The following is a 19,823-nucleotide window of genomic DNA, read 5'->3' on the forward strand; positions in this document are numbered from 1 at the left end:
AAGACCGCCCAGCGGATCCTGAGGTACAGCCTTGATTGTGAGTTGGTTGTGATCCATAATCCCTCATGTCTGAGACATGTGTAGGAGTCGGAGCCTAGCATAATCTAAATGCTAGCTTAGCAGCGGGTGGACGCTCTGTGTTTCTTCATACAACTACTGGATCTTAATAGGCTAAGTCAACTGCAGGTTTGGATTTGTGTTACTGCACGGAACGACTGGTACATCTCTCTGAAACAATCCGTGGGCGAAAGCACCGTCTCTGGTTTCTCTGGGGTGAGGCATTGTCGGGGGTCGTGCCGAGCATGTCGCTCTCTTCTGCTCCTCACTTATGTGGTTGTTTCCAAGAGTACCTTGGATGAGATGATCTAGCAGCTTATAACACAAAAATAGAAAAAAGCTTTACAGATAGCAAAAAACAATATAAATTCAAAAAATGTGAATAACGCTATTGGACCAAACCAACAAAGGAAAAAAAAACAACAAAACGGGAACGAAAAAGTAACAACTGTGTGTCAGAGTCGTCAGGTATGGCTTAAGGTTACTAGGTCTCTTAGAAAGCAAATTTTACACGTTTTATATTATCAAGCTAAATAGTACAGCAAAAATTCATTTACTCTCTTCAATCGAGCTAGAACATACTCATCATAAGGTGCAGAGTATGAGGTTTTTTATTTCCCTTCTTTATAGCATCAGCATCACCTAGCACCACGGCATGGAGCATCACGCTATCATCTGTGCGCTTTTTCTCCCAAAGCTGGTTTGATTTCGTTGTTTGTGATTGTCTTTTCCCTACCGCCAACAATTAACTTCGGTACTTAACACATTCGGCAAACGTTATAGCTGCATTTATGTGTTTCCTTTAACACAACAAGGGACACTACGACACTAAGTATAAGAGATAATTTTTAACATACACGACAGAAAGAGCGAAAGAGACAGCGCAGTCATTAAAGTTAGAGGTTTTGTCGTGGCTGAATTGGTGTCTGGAGGACAGGACACAACTTCTTTGGTTACCAGAATAAGGCAGAAGCCGCTTTCAGGCTAGGGTATGCTGGCTCAGCTTTACTTACGCAAGGTCACGTATATTACACGCTAGTCGACTTGTCGAAAGTCATGTATATACTATAGGTCGCTCTCCTGATTTATCTACGCAACTTACAGTTATATCTATCCCGTGTCTCTTATTACCCTAGACTTCGCGTTTGACCCTTGCTATGTCTTACTACAAGACCTTTTCCCAAAAATCAAACGCAGCCCTTGAATCACAACACCTTGTGGTGTGCCGAGCTGATAATTTCTGCCCGATGGTCAAATATATACCTCAGTCTGGGAGGGGCCGAATAAGTCGCACTTATGGATAACAGTGGTTCCTAGTGTACACGATAATACAATCTGGCGGTGAATACATGGAGAACTAACAACAGGTATATTCTGTCTGCGATCCTCGCAAGTAGCATTTGAGTTTACACTCTCAACTTCTATATATACTGTATCATTTAATTAGTATACACATTATCGAATATTGCAAAATGGTACTTAATCATACATTCAGTTCTAGATTAACCACTAAAGATAAAATTAATGATAAGCGCATTTTTTATACATCGCTATATCACTGACTGTCGAAATATAACCCCAAGGACTATATCATTACGCGATTTACTGAGCTACGCAGTATTATTTATCCTACATGTAGTACGACATACGATCACAAACATCTATATTCACAATCGGCGCAATACCAACCATGAATTAAAAATTTAACACACTTATAGCACTACTGTATGTTTCCCTATAGTAGAACGTTAAGGCAATGTTACTAAACAGGGCGTGACATGCCATAGCAAAACTGAAAGTTTTTTTTCTTTTTGATGTTTTAAACCGAATTAGCCATCAAGATACTTTAGTGTCAACATTTTTCAACATGCTCTGAATATTCAAACGCTTTCAGTAACAACAGAGCGAGAGCTTAGAAGAATATGCTTCGTGATATTCCTGGATAAGCAGGTAAAAATGTTTACAGCATGACACTCAATTCAACCCTTGCACTGGTCACGTGACTCTGGCGCTATACATTATAATAAAAAGCGTCTTATATTATCGATATGCTCAAATACTGCTTGCTTGCCATTCTGAAACAATCTTTAATCAAACATTGCTGCAGGTTACATCCAGTATAATGAACAACAGATTTTTTCCATACGAGGTTGTCTCTCCTCTGGGACATCGTTTAGTTCGCCTATTGTGTGTACTCTTGTCCTTCACTCTTGTTATATCTTATATGCAAGATGTCAGCTAAGGTGATTAATTCTACAATATATTATTTTAATATCTTTGTATTTTCTGGTCCAATCTTTGTGTGTTAATAGTTCATGCTGTTTTAATTACAAAACCAATAATAATTTTTATGATGTATAACAGTCTCCATGAAATTTCTTCTGGTTCGTATCACCCAGTAGCTTTACGACATCACATTGGTGAATGATTTATAGAAAGATTTAAAAAAAAAGCAATAATATCGAGAACAAATATATACTGAACCTGCCTCACCTAACATCAGCAATGATCACATTTCTTTGATTTCCATCGTGCAGGTATTACAACTACTTGCAACATTCGCTGGGTCCAGCCTTGAAACACATCTCTGACATGTCTTTCCCCAGAAGATGTTTAGCTTACACGAAGAACAGATTTTACCAGTTCATTCATACTACAAAGAAAAGGGAAGTCAGGTGTGTTTCTTTATGACTGCTTTGTTCGTCTTAATCTCGAAATTATGTTTTTGATGCATAGATTCTATCTGATACTATATTTAGCGCGGGTTTTTTTTTCGTTATAAACAAAAGCACAGCACATACTCTGCCATCTTGCGTCGGCTCTGTCAACTCTTGATAAAAATGTCAAAGTACTTTATGTTACAAATATATCTCGATATGCATCCAATGAAGTTACTCATTTTATCATATCATCCTCTACTATGCACACTGTCCTAGAAAAGAAAAGAATTCCTTTAGACATTATACATGCGATATTACATGGCCCTTCTATGATATAATTTAAGGTGATTCAGTTACACTTTCTCTACAGTTATAATAAGCGACAAAAATTCTGTTCTCCTAACATTCTTTATGTAACTGTTGGTTTAATACAAAAAATAGGAGATTCATTACTCTATATGAAAGTGAAGAAGAAATGTATATTCTCTATACTCATAAGATTATAATAAATGAAAGTTAATTAATACCTATAATGAAACACCTCAAGACACAAATACATTGCCAGCTGCTTTAGATTTCAACCATATATAAAGACTGTGGCTCAAAGAAGCGATGTAAGAATACAAAACGTAAAGTTTACCTACATGTCCTATCCTGCATTAAAAACATGTCTTTCTGTAAAGATGCTGTGCTGGATTGCTGGTGCTTTATGGGAAGACTGCGGCTGTAATTCAAAACCTGGTAACTTAAATATGACAAAAGATATCCGATAAGACTGTCTCTGACGATTCCACGCGTTTCAATATCTCAGAATGGCTCGTACCGTGTCAACTTTGTTGGCTAATGACGGGATATCCATTGAATTCTGCATAATCCGATGTCCTGACAGGTAAATTTCTACTCAATGTACAGTTAGTGAGACTCTATGATCTCATGCTGCTAGAGAGACTTTGGCATCGTTCTGGTGACCGGATGTCTCTGTTTTGCTGAGATATAGAAATAAACACGGATAATAAATGGTAAAGAAAAATCTCAGTTTTAGAACCTATTTAACGAGTATTGATAATCAAGTAACTGTATAAAGAAGAGAAGATGACTAATTTAAAAAATAATTTGATGCATAAACAATTTTTATCTTCCGCTTATCACTCAGCTTCTAATCATGTGGCAAATTTATGAGATCTGCCACTCAGTCTATGTGCGTCTAAAAGCAAAAAAATTAGTTTAATTTGATCTTTGTAATTATTTTATCATTGCTCTCTATTATTTGATCTTTAAAATATCTTTGTTTTGCTTTGGTTATATTTTAGTTTTATTTGCTTTATTTCTTGTAAATAATTTCTCAAGCGCATTTTTTCATATAATTTATGTTATATGTGTTAGCTATATTTTGTATTGAAAATCTTACTGATGAAAAAAAATATTTATGTGCGTCGCATCTATTTAATGACGAGAAAAATTTCCTTGTTGTTATTCAGTAAATGTTTTTGCAAAAAATTTGGTTGCCAATACGGATAGTACATCTTGAAAGGGTAAAGACATGATTTTTGTTTAGTGGTGGATTGTTTGTCCATCCGTCGTCAACACAGAATCAGAAACTCGTTGTCCTCGTTCTTCCCATCGGACGCGTCACAAAAAACCCGACAAGACTTTGCTGTCTATCATATGAGCACAGCGGTGGTCACAAGTAGTAGACAGAAGTGAAAGCAAGTTTCAGAAAAGTGTACCAAAAGCAATTATATTCCTGTTTCTTCCATAAATACTGACTTATGCATAGTGATCTATCAACACGATTGATAAGTATCACATAATACTAATACAGGGTGATAAAATTATGATGTAATGATAGAGTAAAAATCATCTATTATTGGTATTAGGACCTGTATTGAAATTTTATCACCAGAAGATAAAGAACTATTGATTGTAGCTTTTACAATCAATGGAAATTATATTCGTGATGTAGATTACTCACTTATTGCTGGGGAAAAAATCGGGGTGTGGTCTAGAAATTACATATTTATCATTCTCATTTCTCCATGGGCACTCGATACACAGCTCGCTGTTTAAGTGTACCTGGGGGAAGACAACCAGAACTGAAATGCATCGTTGCCCTCACCCCAGAGTTTCAGCTTGACGGAGTCTGTGTTAGATCAACTTCACCTTAGACCATTCCAGCACTTCAAGACCATGAAGGAACATACAGCTGTCCAACGTACAAGCAATGAGCTTTCTCATATCAATATCCATGCTCTTTACAGCTTCAAAAAGGTAACAAGTTGGTAAATACAAAAGTGATAAAATGTTTGAGGTATATTTTTGAATTCTTGCAAAACATCTTGTAATGTATAACTGTTACAATAAAGTTATGAAACTGCCTACCCCAATAAAAGTGTCCAACAAAGAATGTACCTTCTTTTTAAGCTCAATAGTTTTTTAGTCAGGCAATCGCAGGCAGTTTTCTACAATCGTTATAGCTCTAGTCTTTATTCCTTCTTCATTTGTACGACTGCGGTATAAGGCATCAGTCTGTCCATGTGGCCACGTCTGAAGTATTGTCCACATCTGTCTATAGTAAATTGGTGTCGGCAGAGGAATTTAGCTTGCTTTTTCTGATCAACAAACTGGAAAGCTTCACACATCTGTCTATACATACCACAGTATAAAAAGAATTTGTAATTAATAAGCCCTCAGGTAATGCTAGTCACTCAATATACAAAAGTAACAGCACCTGAAAGTCGTCATTGTGACATCTGCGGCGACGCTGCTCAAACCTCCATGAAGTGTCAGTGGTGTGTGTGTATGTGTGTGTATATATATATATGTGATGTTCTGAAGTGCACATGATTATTCTTGGTGCAATTTGTTGTTTTTCTATAGTATATATCTAATTTTCTTTCCTTTCACGTGCTAATGTACATCTTAACGATGCACCTAGCAGTGAACTTCTTCTGGTTTTATTTTTAATTTTACTGTGACTAGAGCACCTTCTATGTTTAAATTGCCCTCTGGGACAAATAAAGTTGATCATCGTCATTGTCATATTTGATTAAAGACGCTGAGAAAATGTTTTTAATAAACTGTTATTCATCAATAAGATCTTAAGCAAGTCATATTAGTAAAGTCGAGTCACATTTTAATGTACAGGCTGACATATTGTTCTTACTGTACAGTAACATCGTGTTTAATACAAAGTGTCAGAGGAGCAAGCCCTACAGAGCTCAGAATGATAATGTTCAGTGTTGATGTTAATGCCACTCGACAGGACTTTAAGGTGGTACTTCGAGGCCAAGGTAACTGATAGAGAACTAATATATCTGTTCATTAGGAAAAGTCAAGAATATGTCAGAGCAAACTCATAGCATACACTATCTCTCCAAAAGTGTTTGTGTTAATGTTGTTATCTTTTTGACACATGTGGCAAATTAAACAAAAACAAACGTGAACGAACATACGTTCGCATATATATATATATCACTATTATCAAACCATCTTAGATAACATTGTTTTGACAAATTCTAGACGAGGCACATCCTGACCTTGTACCTTGGAGACGGGGAAGTAAGTCCTCAGCACATCCTTTCCAGGATACGGTTTGACAGGTACAGCTTCACCAATGTTCTCGTTCGATCAAGTACTGTCGATCCTCACACACAGAATGGAACGTACACCTGTCACTGCAAGCTTAGTGATCCCACGTCCGAAGCTTTTTGCAGTGAACTAAGTGACTTCATTGTCACACCAGGTAAGTGTCAACATACACGATGTCTTACACTTATGTTTGGGCTTAACAGAACTTTACGATTATGCGGATTTAACAGCAGATATGTTTTAGTTAAATTAGTTCCATTTCGTTTCGTTAACAAAACATGAAATATTAAATAATAAACTATTTAAATAACCAAATAAACCTATAAAACCGACGTCAACACAGGTTTACCTTCAAATGGTTCACAAGTCAAAAAACGTGATTTTTCTTTCAAAAATGTAATCTTGTTTTATTGTCGATACATGTTAACACATTTTATTTAGTATGATGTGTGAGAATCATTATACTTAAAACCAATAATGATAATAAATCATTTCTTCTCGACGGTGGTTTGTTATTTCGTTTTCAGAGTCGGTTACTTCCCTTGATGTAGCTGCGATGTTAAGGAGGTTTATGAGCGGCTGTGATTGTCATCGTGATCGTCATCGCTGTCTTCATTGTTTTACATAAACATCGGTAAGAGGAGATATTCAGATACCGTGCACATGCGTGTGTGTGTTTGTCTGCATGTGTGCGTGTGATACGATCATGCGAAACAAGTGATTGTTACCTAAAGACCTCTTTGTGTCTGTAAGTCTGTGCATGTCTTTTATCATCTTAGGTTACTTTCTAATGATCTCCTTATTTTTATGATTATCTTGGTGACTAGTAATATTACAAAATAGAAAGTGAGATTGTTTTATGCAGACAAACACCACAGACAACAGCTACTACAAGGGAACAAGAATCATTACTAAGTGAGGTAAGAGAGAGGGTTTAAAGTATTAATAGAGCTCTATCGCTGGTTAATTATAACACTAGAATACGTTACTATATAGAAAACATTTTTAATACTGAAATACCAATTATTCGAAACAGAAAAAAAGTTTTTTTCATAAATTACAGAAAGAAAAAAGCTGCATCTTTCTTCAGACTACACTATTGAAAATTCTAATGAAACAGACATGGCAATTAATTGTCTTTTTAAACTAAAACGCTTTTATTCAAATTGAGCACTCTTCCTGGCTTGCTCAAACATTACAAAAATAAAAAAAATACTTGTCATTTGTCTGTTGCCTTTTGTCCTTCACCATTTAAAAGAAGCATATACTTTAACTGAGTGCTGTGTAAATCTGGAAAACTTGTTTAATAGAATGAAATGCCTACAAGATGTTTCCATCTGGAATACAGAATGGTTTATTCTGAAATATGCATGTACTTAGAGTTAGAATCTAGACTTGCAGTTTAAAAAACAAATTGTGCCCTTCAGAATGATTTTTATTGCAATGTCTGGTTGTCCTATTAGGATACCTTATGTGTTACTTTATTTTTCTTACATAATTAACTGGAATTTTAACAAAATAAAATAAAGTATTTAAACTTATATTTGAATTCCAAGTTCCTCAGTCAGCAGTTTGACATTTATTTTAAGATTTATTTTTATTTAGTTTATTTTCTGCTTAGAACTTTCTTGTGAACTGAAATTATTAAAATCTAAACATTTTTTGTGTCTTTCATTTAATTACATAAATTAATTGTTGTGTTTCTCCTGTTGCAGAAAGAGGAGGTTACACAGACTTTCATCAAATTCTTGAAAGAGTCCTGCAAAGAAATATATCCAAACACAGAAACAAGTTTCTATTTCGTACCATCTCTTTATATAAATAAAAACACATACAGAATTGAAGAATTTGCCGGTGAGCAAATATTCATTACAGAGCAATCCAATGAAGAGGACATGAAGCACGACAAGGCCATGCAAGACATCCTTGAGAATGTTCACCAGATGGCGGACAGTGAGAAGGAGGCCATGTTTGTCATCTCACAGTTTGACTATAACAGCTACCTGTCTACTTTAGGAGATAACTTTCCGGTCACAACTTCCAATGCCAGCTTAAACTAAGGCAACAAGAACCAGAATACGGGACTTTGACCTCTCATTGTTTCCACTCGCAGTACGGGTTAGTCGTGGTGGTGCGGTCAAGACTTGCAGTCGCTGGGTCTGCAGATGGTCAAGATGACACCATGTTAGTGGATGAGGTCAAGAAAGGTAGTCAACCAGTTGCTAGAACGCAGAGCACATGCTGCAACATCTTCTGTCTGATCAGCAGTGGAACCTTGCTGTACACAAAACACTGATGTTACCCAACATTTCAGAAGAAGTTCTTAGAGGCGAGCTGCGGAAACACCGTCTGAAGGGACTGGTGGACAGTGACGGGAAAATGAATTTAAGACTGCCAATGTTCCGCAGAAAGGTGACCAAGATTTTACTGAATAACTCTTTAAAATTTATTTGGTTAATATTATTAATAATAATAAAAATGATGATGATGTCAACGTATGATTTATACAGCGCATACTCATTCTCACAAAAGAACATCCTCACCGCATGTGCATAAACAAATTCACACTCATTTTCTTCTTCTCTTTATCCAACACAAAGGCGACAGAAAGGCAGCAGGTGTTTTCGTGTTATGTGGCGTATTTTTGAATTACATTTGGCGTTATTGTTTTCGTTTGTTTGTTTGTTTTTTTTTTTGTTCATTTGATTGGTTTGTTTGTTTGGGGTTTTTGTTGTTGTTGTTGTTGTTTTGTTTACGAGCTTGCCATCGTGCATGTATCTGGAATGTAGTGCCTGTTTGTATTAGTAGCTTTGCTTCAATTTCAACACAAAGACTTTACGTTCGGTGCAGTTTCACAGGCTCCAGTTCCTTTTGACCTTTGCTGATCAGTGAACTTTTTGCGCGCGCCATGGCTCATTCGTTCTTCAAGCGTGACTGGTGGTGGTGGTTGTTGTGGTTATCATTATCATTATAAAAAGAGTTAAGGATGTAATAATCTTTCTTGCACATAATGTGTTATTGTTACCGTGATCATTCTGTACAACTGTATGTCATCGAAGTAAGTTTACCTCACCTTACTCGGTGTTAAGCTCTACCTGTCGCATGATCTCATAATTTATATTCTTGTATTCTTTTTTGTTTTTTATTTCTCTGTAGTGCTGTAATCATTATACTCTTAATTTTATTTATCTTTCCAGACACAAAACACTTTCCAAAATGTCAGTATTCAGGACAGCTGCCTGTGTGCTGAAAGCCTCAAAAGTGGCAACACGAGTTTGAAATTATGGTTAAAAAGTGTTTTTAACGGTGATCCCATTATAAATGATGAACAGTATCTTACAACAATTTCCAGGTAACCGTACATGCTGGTTGTTTCCCTTTAGACCAGTGTTTCAATCTTACATGTTAAGTTTTTGCTGTCTTACTTAAAGTTTAAGAACACTCGTTTAAGGAAATTTTCGAGAGGAAAAATTAAGCAAATTCACTGATACACATTGATTTTTAGATAACTGGTATGAGAAAATATTTGAAAATTATCAAAAAGAGGTCATTGTCAAAGTAACTTATCTAAGAAAAGAGGCAAGCAAATATGCCTTAGAGGAAAACACTGTTGCAAAAAATCTCCATGAGTTTCTCTGCACTTTGGTTGTTGCAGGTTTTGTGGTCCAGCCTCACAGTCCCCACTTCCTGTGCCCGACAACATAAAACTTGTCGCTTTACCCGTAACACAAGAACACGCTGTGTGTATGACAGGGAAGCTTTTCGAAGCCACAATTCTTCATGAGCACCACCTGTCTGTGCTGAAAGATCCTCCACCCCGAGTGTGTCTCTGCGGTCCCCCCGGCACAGGGAAGACAAGAACCCTTGAGCTGATCGGACGACGATGGATGTCTGAAGGTCATGATGTGCTTGTGATCTCCTTGTACCAGACCAGTCTCGCAGCTTCTTCCATGCTCTGTGAGATTCTCAGCAGGAAGACAGATAGAAGTCACAAGCAAGGAAGTCCTCGAGTATCTCAGGGTCGTGTCGTCCCCATGGCCTATGACCCGAAACGATATAGCGTAAAAGACCTTGTCAGAGCACTGGAAGACAAGTTGCAACTGAAAGAAAAACTCTTCATTCTCTGTGATGAAGTGGATAATGATGGGTAGGATTCTCTGTGCGTTTGTGTAGATATGTTTCAGTGGCATTAGAGCGTAAGTCTGTGTGATACTTTGTAAGTGTGCACGTATTTCGGCCTAGCAATTTGCATATTGTAGTTTTTATGTTATGTTTTTTCCAGCCCTTTCCCTTTTTAAAGAAGAATTTTCATGCTTGTATTTGTAATAATTCCCAAGCCGTTTACACTGAGCAAAACATTCCATTTGTTGATACGTACGTTAAGCCATTTTGAATTCGTATTAGCTTTCATTGTCTTACATGCAGTAGATTTTAGTTTGAATTCTTGACAACTATAGAGACAAATACAATGAGCATCCTATATCCAGCGCACAATTATTTTATGAATAGACATATTCTGGGAATTACTGGGATTTCATGTTTTTCCTTTAGAATATTTGAAAGAAATTTTGTAAATCACTGGTCCTAGACTTGTGTAATCTTTTGTTGCAGAGACTTTACATTCTTCATGGATTTCTGCGAAAAGCTTCAAAAAAAAGTCTCAGATATTAATTTGTGGTTCTCCAGCTGTTTAACAGAGAATAGTCCAAGGAACTGGCAAGTGAAAATTCTGGCTTCCCCTATAAGTTGTCCGCCAGCCATTTTGAAAGAGAAACAGCTGTCAGAGGCTGCTGAAGTATACAACTTAGCAAAGTGGATTCCTGAGTCGCATACACGGACGCCAACGGAGGGACCACCAGTCAAGTATATGTACCATGGTGGGGAAGAGCACTCTGAAGGAAATCCACAGGACTGTCAAGCCTGCGCCGAAGAAGCGATTTGCTACCTTCAAACTTTATTTACGAGTAGGCAACATGTTTTTTTTCAGCACCTTTTTACTACCAGGAGATCGCTTAAGAAATTCGTGAAGTACCAGCCGAGTTTCTACCTTCTTTTAGAGATATAATGAAACACTAAGCATTCATAATGACACATTGCACATTATTACTGTCAGATGTTTATTAACTATATGGTTGTAGTCTCAAAATCTGTAAAAACTAATATACGTGGTTTGTTTTGCATTGCACCTTCACCTGGAAAAATTGATCCATAAAATGTGGAGCTGAGTTCTTTAGTTTTATCGATTAATTTACAAATTGACTAGATAGATAAGTAAACGTCTTTCATAGCTTTATTGATGATTAGTAGGCACTAATAGTTTACTTTCCTGTTTTCGTGATTACAGGAAAAGTGACTTTGACCTCAGAATCTACTTCCACAAGCATTGCACCTGGTTCACCTGCGTCTGAGCTTCGCCTTCATGACAAGGACATGATGGTGTTGACTGAATCTGATGTGAAGGAGAATGCGACCTTCTTCGAGCTGTTGAGAAATTGTGGTTTCAAGACAAAGTTAATAAAGTATCCACAGACAGATAGTATTTTAAAAGACACAAGCCAATGTGTCCTCATAGCCAACGGGAAATACGTTCATGGCATCAAAAGAAAAGTTGTGGTTTTCTTGGAAGCAAAGAAGAAACCCACAAAACCTTCAGACTACATAAACAGAGTGCGCTGTGTAACCAGCTGCACTTCACAGCTTATCTGGATTAGGATTTGATAGAAACACATTTTATAGCAGTACACAAATTAAAGCTAATGTTTTCTAACAATCTTAAAGGATGTTGTAATGAACACGTGACATAGACCCCCATTTGCTATTTTTCACAGACCATGTTTAATTGTCAGTGGTAATGCAATAGTATGAATATCAGGTTTTGTGTAATCTCAGGAATAAAAATAATTGCGAATATCTTGTTCATTCTCACAGTCGAACAGATAAATTATATTCTCTGTTTTCCTTTAGAGACAACGCATGAATTTTCAGCTGAAGTTAGCCTGTACTACATATCTGATCAAGGCAATTAGCCTGTCATACAGCCTTACATTCGTAATTGCGTGGACTGATTAGAGAAGGTAAAACTCATAAGTAGATACAAGAGCAGATCACAGAAATCTTAATGTCCGCACTTTGCAAAAGGTCATTAACCACTCTATTAACCAGTTTTTAAAATTTTTCTACTAAGTAATAAACATGTTCTACAAGTCTGAAATTAATGAAACCTATCGCTTTCATTTCAAAATAATTTTCTTCAAATAAATAGAAAAACTACAACACCAAGAAAAGTTCTGTATCTTTCGAAGTAAAAAAATGTGTCTTTTCACCCTATGTTTATTGTGTAAAGATGTTTGCTACTACTCCATCCCTTGAGGCATACACTCACACACACGTACGCCTACACACGCACATACAGAAGAGGAAAGGGAGATAAGCGTCTTTTCCCGATGTATAAAAGGCAAAGTAAATGTTTAGAAAGTCACATGATATTAATTAAGCAAATGAAGAACACAATCCGATCTTCATGACAGGTGTTCATCCCAGAAATCTTGCGACTGCTAATTAACATTCTTAACATTCTCGTGTCAATTATCTGTTAAAAAGGTTTGAAAAAAGCGGACATTTAAAGGTTAAAAGTAGGATGTTCAAGTAGGTGTAACTGCTGTCATGAATATAAAGCTCTTTCGATTTCTGTAGATCATTTCTGGCAAAAACCGGCGTATGCTTTCATAAAATACTCGTCTCTCTCTTTGCCCACACACAGAGAGAAAGAAAGATAAAGAAGGAAAGAGTAAAGACAGTCATGACAATGCAACCTATCGGGATATCAAAATGCTAGTCTAAAGGTAAGGTAAACAATTTTACATATGTCTGTGTTTCAACCGTGAAAGGTGTTAAGTCTAGTATAGAAAATTTTTTCTCGTGTAATGAAAATAACATTATTATTTGTACTCGTCTAAACTAGTCAAGGTTGCGAGTCGACTTCGTCTGTACATGCGTATCTCTCGCCGGTACACAAGGTTCAAAGGTTACACCGGATGACAGACCTTGAAGCAGACATTTACTCTTCATTGCCTGACGACAGGTTACACTGTGTGTGCACAGAGATTATGTATGGAGAAAAGGTCGCTAATTTTTAAGAAGATAGTGACCGTTGCATTGACAACCATGTACCCAATGTGAAGAAAATGTACTCCACACCTGTTGGTCTCGGTGATCATACGCAATGTGATGTAAGACTTTACTATAGAGATGTATTCACGAATAATTATCTAAGATTACTCAGTAAACTAGTGTGTGCACTACGAAATGTTTCAGCAGTTTATTATATGTATGTCTAACAAGATGTTTACAGTATTATCTTGTAACATGTATAATTTGACTATATTTGAATATTGTGACATTTATTCAATCTTATACAGTAAAATCACTAGTAATAGCTTGTGTTCGTGTGTTTGTGTGTTTCCTTCGTAAAAATGGCCTTGAAAAAGCTTAGTCCAAACAGATTTACTGAGTTTGTTACATGCTCATTTATGGTATGTGGGTACAAGACGACACAGCAACAACCGAAACTGTACAGAAGACTGAGACCCTTAAATGTAAGCCTTCGAAACTTCCCTCTTCGTTTTGGGCCTTACAGTGGGATTCTGTCAGAGATCGGAAACAATCAGTTTATAACTGAAAATCCAAAGTTTTATCCAGTTTTGTGTGAGACTGCCTTCTTGTGTGTGTCTAATTACCTTGACCTGACGACAGACTTCCTAGCCGACACCTTGACCCTTGCCTTCACCCCAACCCACTTCCATTTTCTTTTTCCGTAGTCTTATTGCCAGGCTGTACAATGCAGTGGCTGATTTCTGGAAAACCGGTTTTAATATGAATCACGATTTCTTCAACCGGTGTCACAGCTGAGTAACTCTAAACGAACAGTCCTTTCATAAAAACAAGTCCACCAGCGTGCAATCTTGGGTCGGAACTGCAAACTCAAAGGTCAGTTAACAGACTTTCCAACTAGGATAAGGCAATAGCCTATACAGCCTTTCTTAAAACTGTAATCATTTTAGAGTAATGTGAAATTTTGTGCTGATGTGACTCTATGGGTTGTATTATCTTGGTATTTACTATACCATTGTGATTTTTTGTTTTTGCTTTTGTTCACTATTTCAGACTGACATGCAATATAATGGACGGGAGCTTTAAATCACGTTGCTTTTATCCCGTTGGCAGTTCGTTTTTACTTCGTCTTTTTGTGTCTGCACTTTTCTTGAGTGTTTACATCTCATTACATTCAAACGTTTCAGCAGCAGGTCAGTAATTCTTTTGACATTTGTTTGGTAAGATCCTAATGTATATATATTCTTTAAAACTGCATTACTCTTTTGTTTACCATTCAACTTTATTTTATGATACGAAGATTTGTCTGCTAACAAGTTACAATAATTTTTTTATAATAAGTATTTTTATGTAATAATACAGTAAAGGATAGTTTAGCGATGAATAAGAATAAAGCGCTTTTGAATATCACGATAATTGAAATGCAGACATATTTTTTCATCGTCGTTATAACTACATCCATTAGCTTAATACTACTTCTCATAATAATAATAATGAATCATGTATTTTACCAACACAGGAAACCAAATAATGTGCGATGTTCCCTCAGTGAAACCAAGAAGAAGCACAGTCCTCACGTGTTATTTCCCTGAAGATGTCAGTGAAACAAAGAGAGATTTTACTGTGTATCGATACAGTGACAGTCGTCAAGGTTACATTCACACTTTTCCTTGCTTTTCTTTGTTTTTTCTCACTAACTCTAATTTTCCTAAATGTATTTCTTAGCATCTGTGGGTAGAGGATACTATTACACATCAACTAATTTGTTGCATACACATATGCATGTTTGAAACGGTATGATATAGTTTGGTGTTAAATATTACAGTAAATATCACTCTAACTCATGATGCCTGGCATTATTAGTTCTCTTTCTATCCGGATTGCATTTTGTAGTATTTATTTTTGAGTTTTATGTGAAAGTTTGTAGTCATCATGGATGTGTTATCTCCATATGACAATAAGTTATCGTACTAAAAGAGAGGGGTTTTTTTTCCTCATTTATTGATGATCATACTTACGATGAAATTTTCCCTATGTGCAAAGATGCTGTCCTTGACTGCTGGTGGTGGTTGGGGAACTTATCCTGCTTCACGGCTGAAGGATACAAGTACGACAGACGGATATCCACCAAACTCTCACTGGTGATTCCCCGAGTTTCAGTATCTGAGCTCGGCGCGTACGTGTGTCAACTAGTGAGCTATGGACCTGACTCCTTCTTTAACTGTGACCTCAACATCAAGCTAGGTGAGACCTACACTTCAATTTATTTTACAGGTCAAAGCAATAAAGCAGCAAATATTATGACAGTGTTTCTTTATAGAGAGAAATTTTACGATAATACAACAGAACGCTAGGAAACGTTAGAGTGGTTAAGATCAAGTATAAATAGTCGACTTAAATATAATCTAGAGTCAAGAAATATTAGAGATCCATGGCGAGGACTGACATTTTTACTCGCTATCGTAGATATCACAACGACATGGTAATGTGCTTTTCCTGTAATATTTACATTTAGGTGAATATCAAACTAATTTGCAAGGGATTTTTTTCTGGAAATGATCTAAACACAAATCCTTAAAATACTTCCTTGAAAGTTAGTGATAATAATCATTGTACCAGGGAACATCCTTGGTTTCTTAACGCTGCAATTTTAAACATTTTCATACGGTAAAACTGCAATGAAATGAAAATTAGGGTACATCCTTACTATACCCTAATGTTACACAAGTCATTTTTGAGGCTTAAATCATAACATTATTCCCCATCCTTAACCTTGATCCTAACTCTTAACCTTTGTTCTAACCTCACAGCTCTTATCCAATATCTTACAGTTGTGTGTATGAAGATGGCGTGTATATTTTTAAGCTCATTCTCTCGGTTTGATTTATGAGCCAATAAATGTGGTGGTGATGATGATGATGATGATGATGATGATGATCATGAGGAGGAGGAGGAGGAGGAGGAGGTGGTGGTTTGGAGGATGTAAATCTTTTATTGCCATTTTGTGAAAATATAGTACCGGATTTGATCAATGTTTTTTTTCCTACAAATCTTTAAGCAGAGACTGGTGGACTGTTATTTCTATGAGTGAAATGATGCTTTTCAAACCATTGACCGCTTACTGTCCATATAAAACAGTAAGTTGACAAAGTTGTATCTTATTGCCGTTTATTGTTTACTCTCTGTGCTTTAGACGGAAGATCAGTCTGCGATATCCCTTCCGTCAAACCGGAAACACAAACTGCAGTCACGTGTTACTTTCCTGAGGACCTCAGGACGTATCGTATAGACTTTATTGTCTATCATCACTCTAGCCAAGGTCCTACAGGCATTATTATTTTAGCTTTGTTGTGGTGTAGTTTATGTCCTTTGTTAGCCTGCCTTCTCATTTTAAAAATCTTTCGTGAAATGCTTCATAGTCGCAGTTTATAACAAAATAGTCTTATTTTCTTCAATGAAATTGGTTTGTTTTCGATGAAAGGGTACCTCTCGATACTATCGTTACATCGTCAAAATCATTTAACAGATAAGGAGTGCATCCTCATATTTATATTCGTTAACATTTTTTAAATACTTTAATTACTAAGAAGTAGGTTTTTTTAAACAATTGCTACACTTTTTATCTTCAATTATCTTTTTTTCAATACCCACTTTAGGCAAATTTTCTAACATTTTCGGCAGGGAAGACTACTGGAAATGAGTTTTTTTCTTGAAGAAAGGGAAAGAACTAGAACGCCGTTCAACCTTGTTGTAAACGTATACAATGGAAAAATGTTTTAATGTTTGTTTGGTTTGTTTTTTTTTTTTTGCATTTTTCCTTTTTTCTGCAATATTTTTCTGCTGAATTATTATTTTCTTATTATTATTACATTTACTGTTGTTCTTGCTAATTTCATAGGGAATTGTTTTTAACCTTTCTTACAGTCTGGAAGATTATTTAGTTAGTCGTAATTGTTTTCTGTACATGGTAATACATTACACCACAAACGCTACAACTAGGTCAGGTATCATTCCCAAGATGCAGAGGTTTCTTTTTAATTTCACCTTATGGGACCATGTGCATAACAAAATATATGGCCAGTTATGAAACTTTTTGCTTGATTATTGATTAGGTTTTTTTAATATTTAAATCGGCAATACCTTATGTCGCATCTTTAGGTTCAGATGCTGTGTTAAACTGCACGTGGGATGGAGACATTCTGACCTGCATCACTTCTCAAGGTTTTCAATTTGACAAAAAAGTGTCCAGATACCTCAATCTCACAATAACTAAGGCTTCAGAAGCTCACGAAGGAACATACAGCTGTCAGAGCTCAGGCTCGGAGCCATTTCTCCACAACAACTGTTCTTTTACACTTCAGAAAGGTAGGACATAAGTACAGGTATTTCTTCCCCATCGAGGGTGGTGTAGGGGCGGCACCCACCCAATTTGGTTAATCAGCATTAAATGTTAGGCTCTCCCTTAATAACAGAAAAGGAAATTTATTTATTGAATAGACGCGAAGGTTGAAAAGGCTAGCTACTCTGGCCTTTTCTGAACATGTTTCAGAAAGTTTCTCCATGATATTGCCAGTTTCTAGCAACATTATGCTCTATCTTGTTATTGTTTTATATACCCTGAAGAATGGTCTTTTACAGAGGTAAAACCACGAAAGCTTTGCTTTCCTATACTGTTGCCAGTTGATGCTTGTGGTCTTCTAGTGAGGCGACTGTACTGTATACATAAACATTTATTTCTCCCCGTTCAGGGGATTCAGGAAAGGAAAAAAAATTATCTTGGTTGTACTAATAGTTCGTTATATCACTTGTAGTCTTTAATAAGCTTTTCCATTTTGTGTACAGCTGCGAATTCGTCCTGTTCAGTTTCAAATGAGAAGGACTTGGACTTGGCAGAACTAAATTGCATCTTCAGTGTTGATATTAGGAAAGCCAGGCAGGACTTCAGGGTAATCCGTCTTAAGGGTCGAGGTAAAGAAACAGGAAAGTATTCAAATGTACCATTTATTATTTGGATCATCATTATGTTACTGACTTTTCAGTAATGTCAGACGCAGGATTTTCTTTGCGGTTAATTCTACAAAAGTGGAAATATGGTTTATAGATCAGTTTTCTCTTTTGAGGTGAACTCATAGCTTTATTTCTCTTTCTCTTTCTCTCTCTCTCTCTCTCTCTCTCTCTCTCTCAAAAACACACATATTAAAAACATGGCGTTTTATACATCGCAGGCATCCCTGTCGTTAACTGCACGTGGCTGGATGACCAGTTGGACTGCACCAACGAGCCGGGATACGCCCTCGGCACCAACGTCACTGATCGTGTCGTCATCAAACTGCCTCGAACGTCACGTCGGCAACATGTGACGTATGCTTGTCGCCTGCAAGGCTCTGAGCCTGCTGACTTTGAGTCATGTGATGTTTCTTTTATAGCAGGTAGAAGTCAAAACATAGTGCACTCATTTAGGGTCTCATTGTAATTTTAGATTAAGTGCTTTGAATTTGTAAGTAAAGTAAAGCTGTTTATATTTTACATTTATTTTACATATTTGACTAAAAAACAAACACAAAAAATCACTGTATGCAAATAATTGGGCCACGGTTCCAATAGGTCGTTTTTCCTCACGTGACACACACTTTAGCAACGAGGCGCTGTCCGCCATATTGCATCTCTAGCGCTTCGCGTTTCTTGAGCGACTCTTATCGGTTTGTGGCCATATCTGATTTACAAACTGACTACAAGTTCTCACTGCCACCCGACGTGAGACTGAGATATGATTCAAAAATGAAAGGGACTGGCGACGTACATCCGTACATCATCCAAGAAAAGGAATATGGAAGAGACAGAATGGCATGGCTAGATGTGACCTACACTGACGTGTACAGCTGTCTTGCCTGCAGGTGAGCTTGTTGAGCAATAAAATGTGATTAATATTTTTTTGTGGCTCAATATTCTCTTCTAGCACAAACAAGTAAAATAATATATCATTTGTTTGCAGTCGATGCCTTTAATTCAAAAACACAACTTTCTGCATTAGTTCACTAGCATTAAACTGTCTTTGGTATTTTGCTTATCACCAGTTTCAATGCCTACACCAAAGAGCAGATGAAGCATTACAAGACTCTGGATAGTTACAAACTCTTCCAGGATGCCTGGATCAAGGAGATGCTTCATAAGCTGATTGGAACATCACAAGTCTTAAAAGCCAAGGTAATGTGACTGCCTATTGTGAATTTTCAAGTTGTAAGGAAAATGTGGAAGATTTCTTCAAAGATTTGAATCCACTCATCCAAATGCAGTTGTTTTATCTGTTGTTAAGGATTATTCTACTAATTTTATGCCAAAAGCCATAATGGTTGGGCTTCCACCGGACTTGTCAACAGCTATCCAGACAAGGACTATGGAAATATCAGG

General features: G+C 36.6%; 2 protein-coding genes across 2 annotated transcripts; both read left to right on the top strand.

The window, feature by feature from the left end:
- The first annotated feature begins 8,526 nt into the window (after positions 1-8,526).
- LOC112575696 lies at positions 8,527-12,161 on the top strand. Its single transcript, XM_025257674.1, has 5 exons — positions 8,527-8,717; positions 9,503-9,657; positions 9,961-10,452; positions 10,917-11,269; positions 11,650-12,161. Exons 1-5 carry the CDS (start codon positions 8,544-8,546, stop codon positions 12,021-12,023), a joined length of 1,548 nt encoding a protein of 515 aa, XP_025113459.1. The 5' UTR covers positions 8,527-8,543; the 3' UTR covers positions 12,024-12,161.
- Positions 12,162-14,040: 1,879 nt separating this feature from the next.
- On the top strand, positions 14,041-19,773 carry LOC112574911. The gene is made up of 9 exons (XM_025256284.1): positions 14,041-14,291; positions 14,469-14,608; positions 14,935-15,066; positions 15,459-15,659; positions 16,609-16,734; positions 17,574-17,780; positions 18,258-18,383; positions 18,641-18,844; positions 19,020-19,773. Exons 2-9 carry the CDS (start codon positions 14,485-14,487, stop codon positions 19,082-19,084), a joined length of 1,185 nt encoding a protein of 394 aa, XP_025112069.1. The 5' UTR covers positions 14,041-14,291; positions 14,469-14,484; the 3' UTR covers positions 19,085-19,773.
- The last annotated feature ends 50 nt before the right edge of the window (positions 19,774-19,823 follow it).

This window comes from Pomacea canaliculata, linkage group LG11 (genome assembly GCF_003073045.1).
Source record: "Pomacea canaliculata isolate SZHN2017 linkage group LG11, ASM307304v1, whole genome shotgun sequence".
Taxonomy (NCBI): domain Eukaryota; kingdom Metazoa; phylum Mollusca; class Gastropoda; order Architaenioglossa; family Ampullariidae; genus Pomacea; species Pomacea canaliculata.

What these genes read in the sequence shown, in the direction of transcription:
- LOC112575696 (XM_025257674.1), top strand. Translation starts at nt 8,544, where the DNA reads ATGCTGCAACATCTTCTGTCTGATCAGCAGTGGAACCTTGCTGTACAC. An exon ending in TGCCAATGTTCCGCAGAAAG is followed by an intron (nt 8,718 to 9,502) that starts GTGACCAAGATT and finishes TTATCTTTCCAG; the next exon opens with ACACAAAACACTTTCCAAAA. An exon ending in CCTTCAAACTTTATTTACGA is followed by an intron (nt 11,270 to 11,649) that starts GTAGGCAACATG and finishes TCGTGATTACAG; the next exon opens with GAAAAGTGACTTTGACCTCA.
- LOC112574911 (XM_025256284.1), top strand. Translation starts at nt 14,485, where the DNA reads ATGGACGGGAGCTTTAAATCACGTTGCTTTTATCCCGTTGGCAGTTCG. An exon ending in TTCAAACGTTTCAGCAGCAG is followed by an intron (nt 14,609 to 14,934) that starts GTCAGTAATTCT and finishes TTACCAACACAG; the next exon opens with GAAACCAAATAATGTGCGAT. An exon ending in TTCTTTTACACTTCAGAAAG is followed by an intron (nt 17,781 to 18,257) that starts GTAGGACATAAG and finishes TTTTGTGTACAG; the next exon opens with CTGCGAATTCGTCCTGTTCA.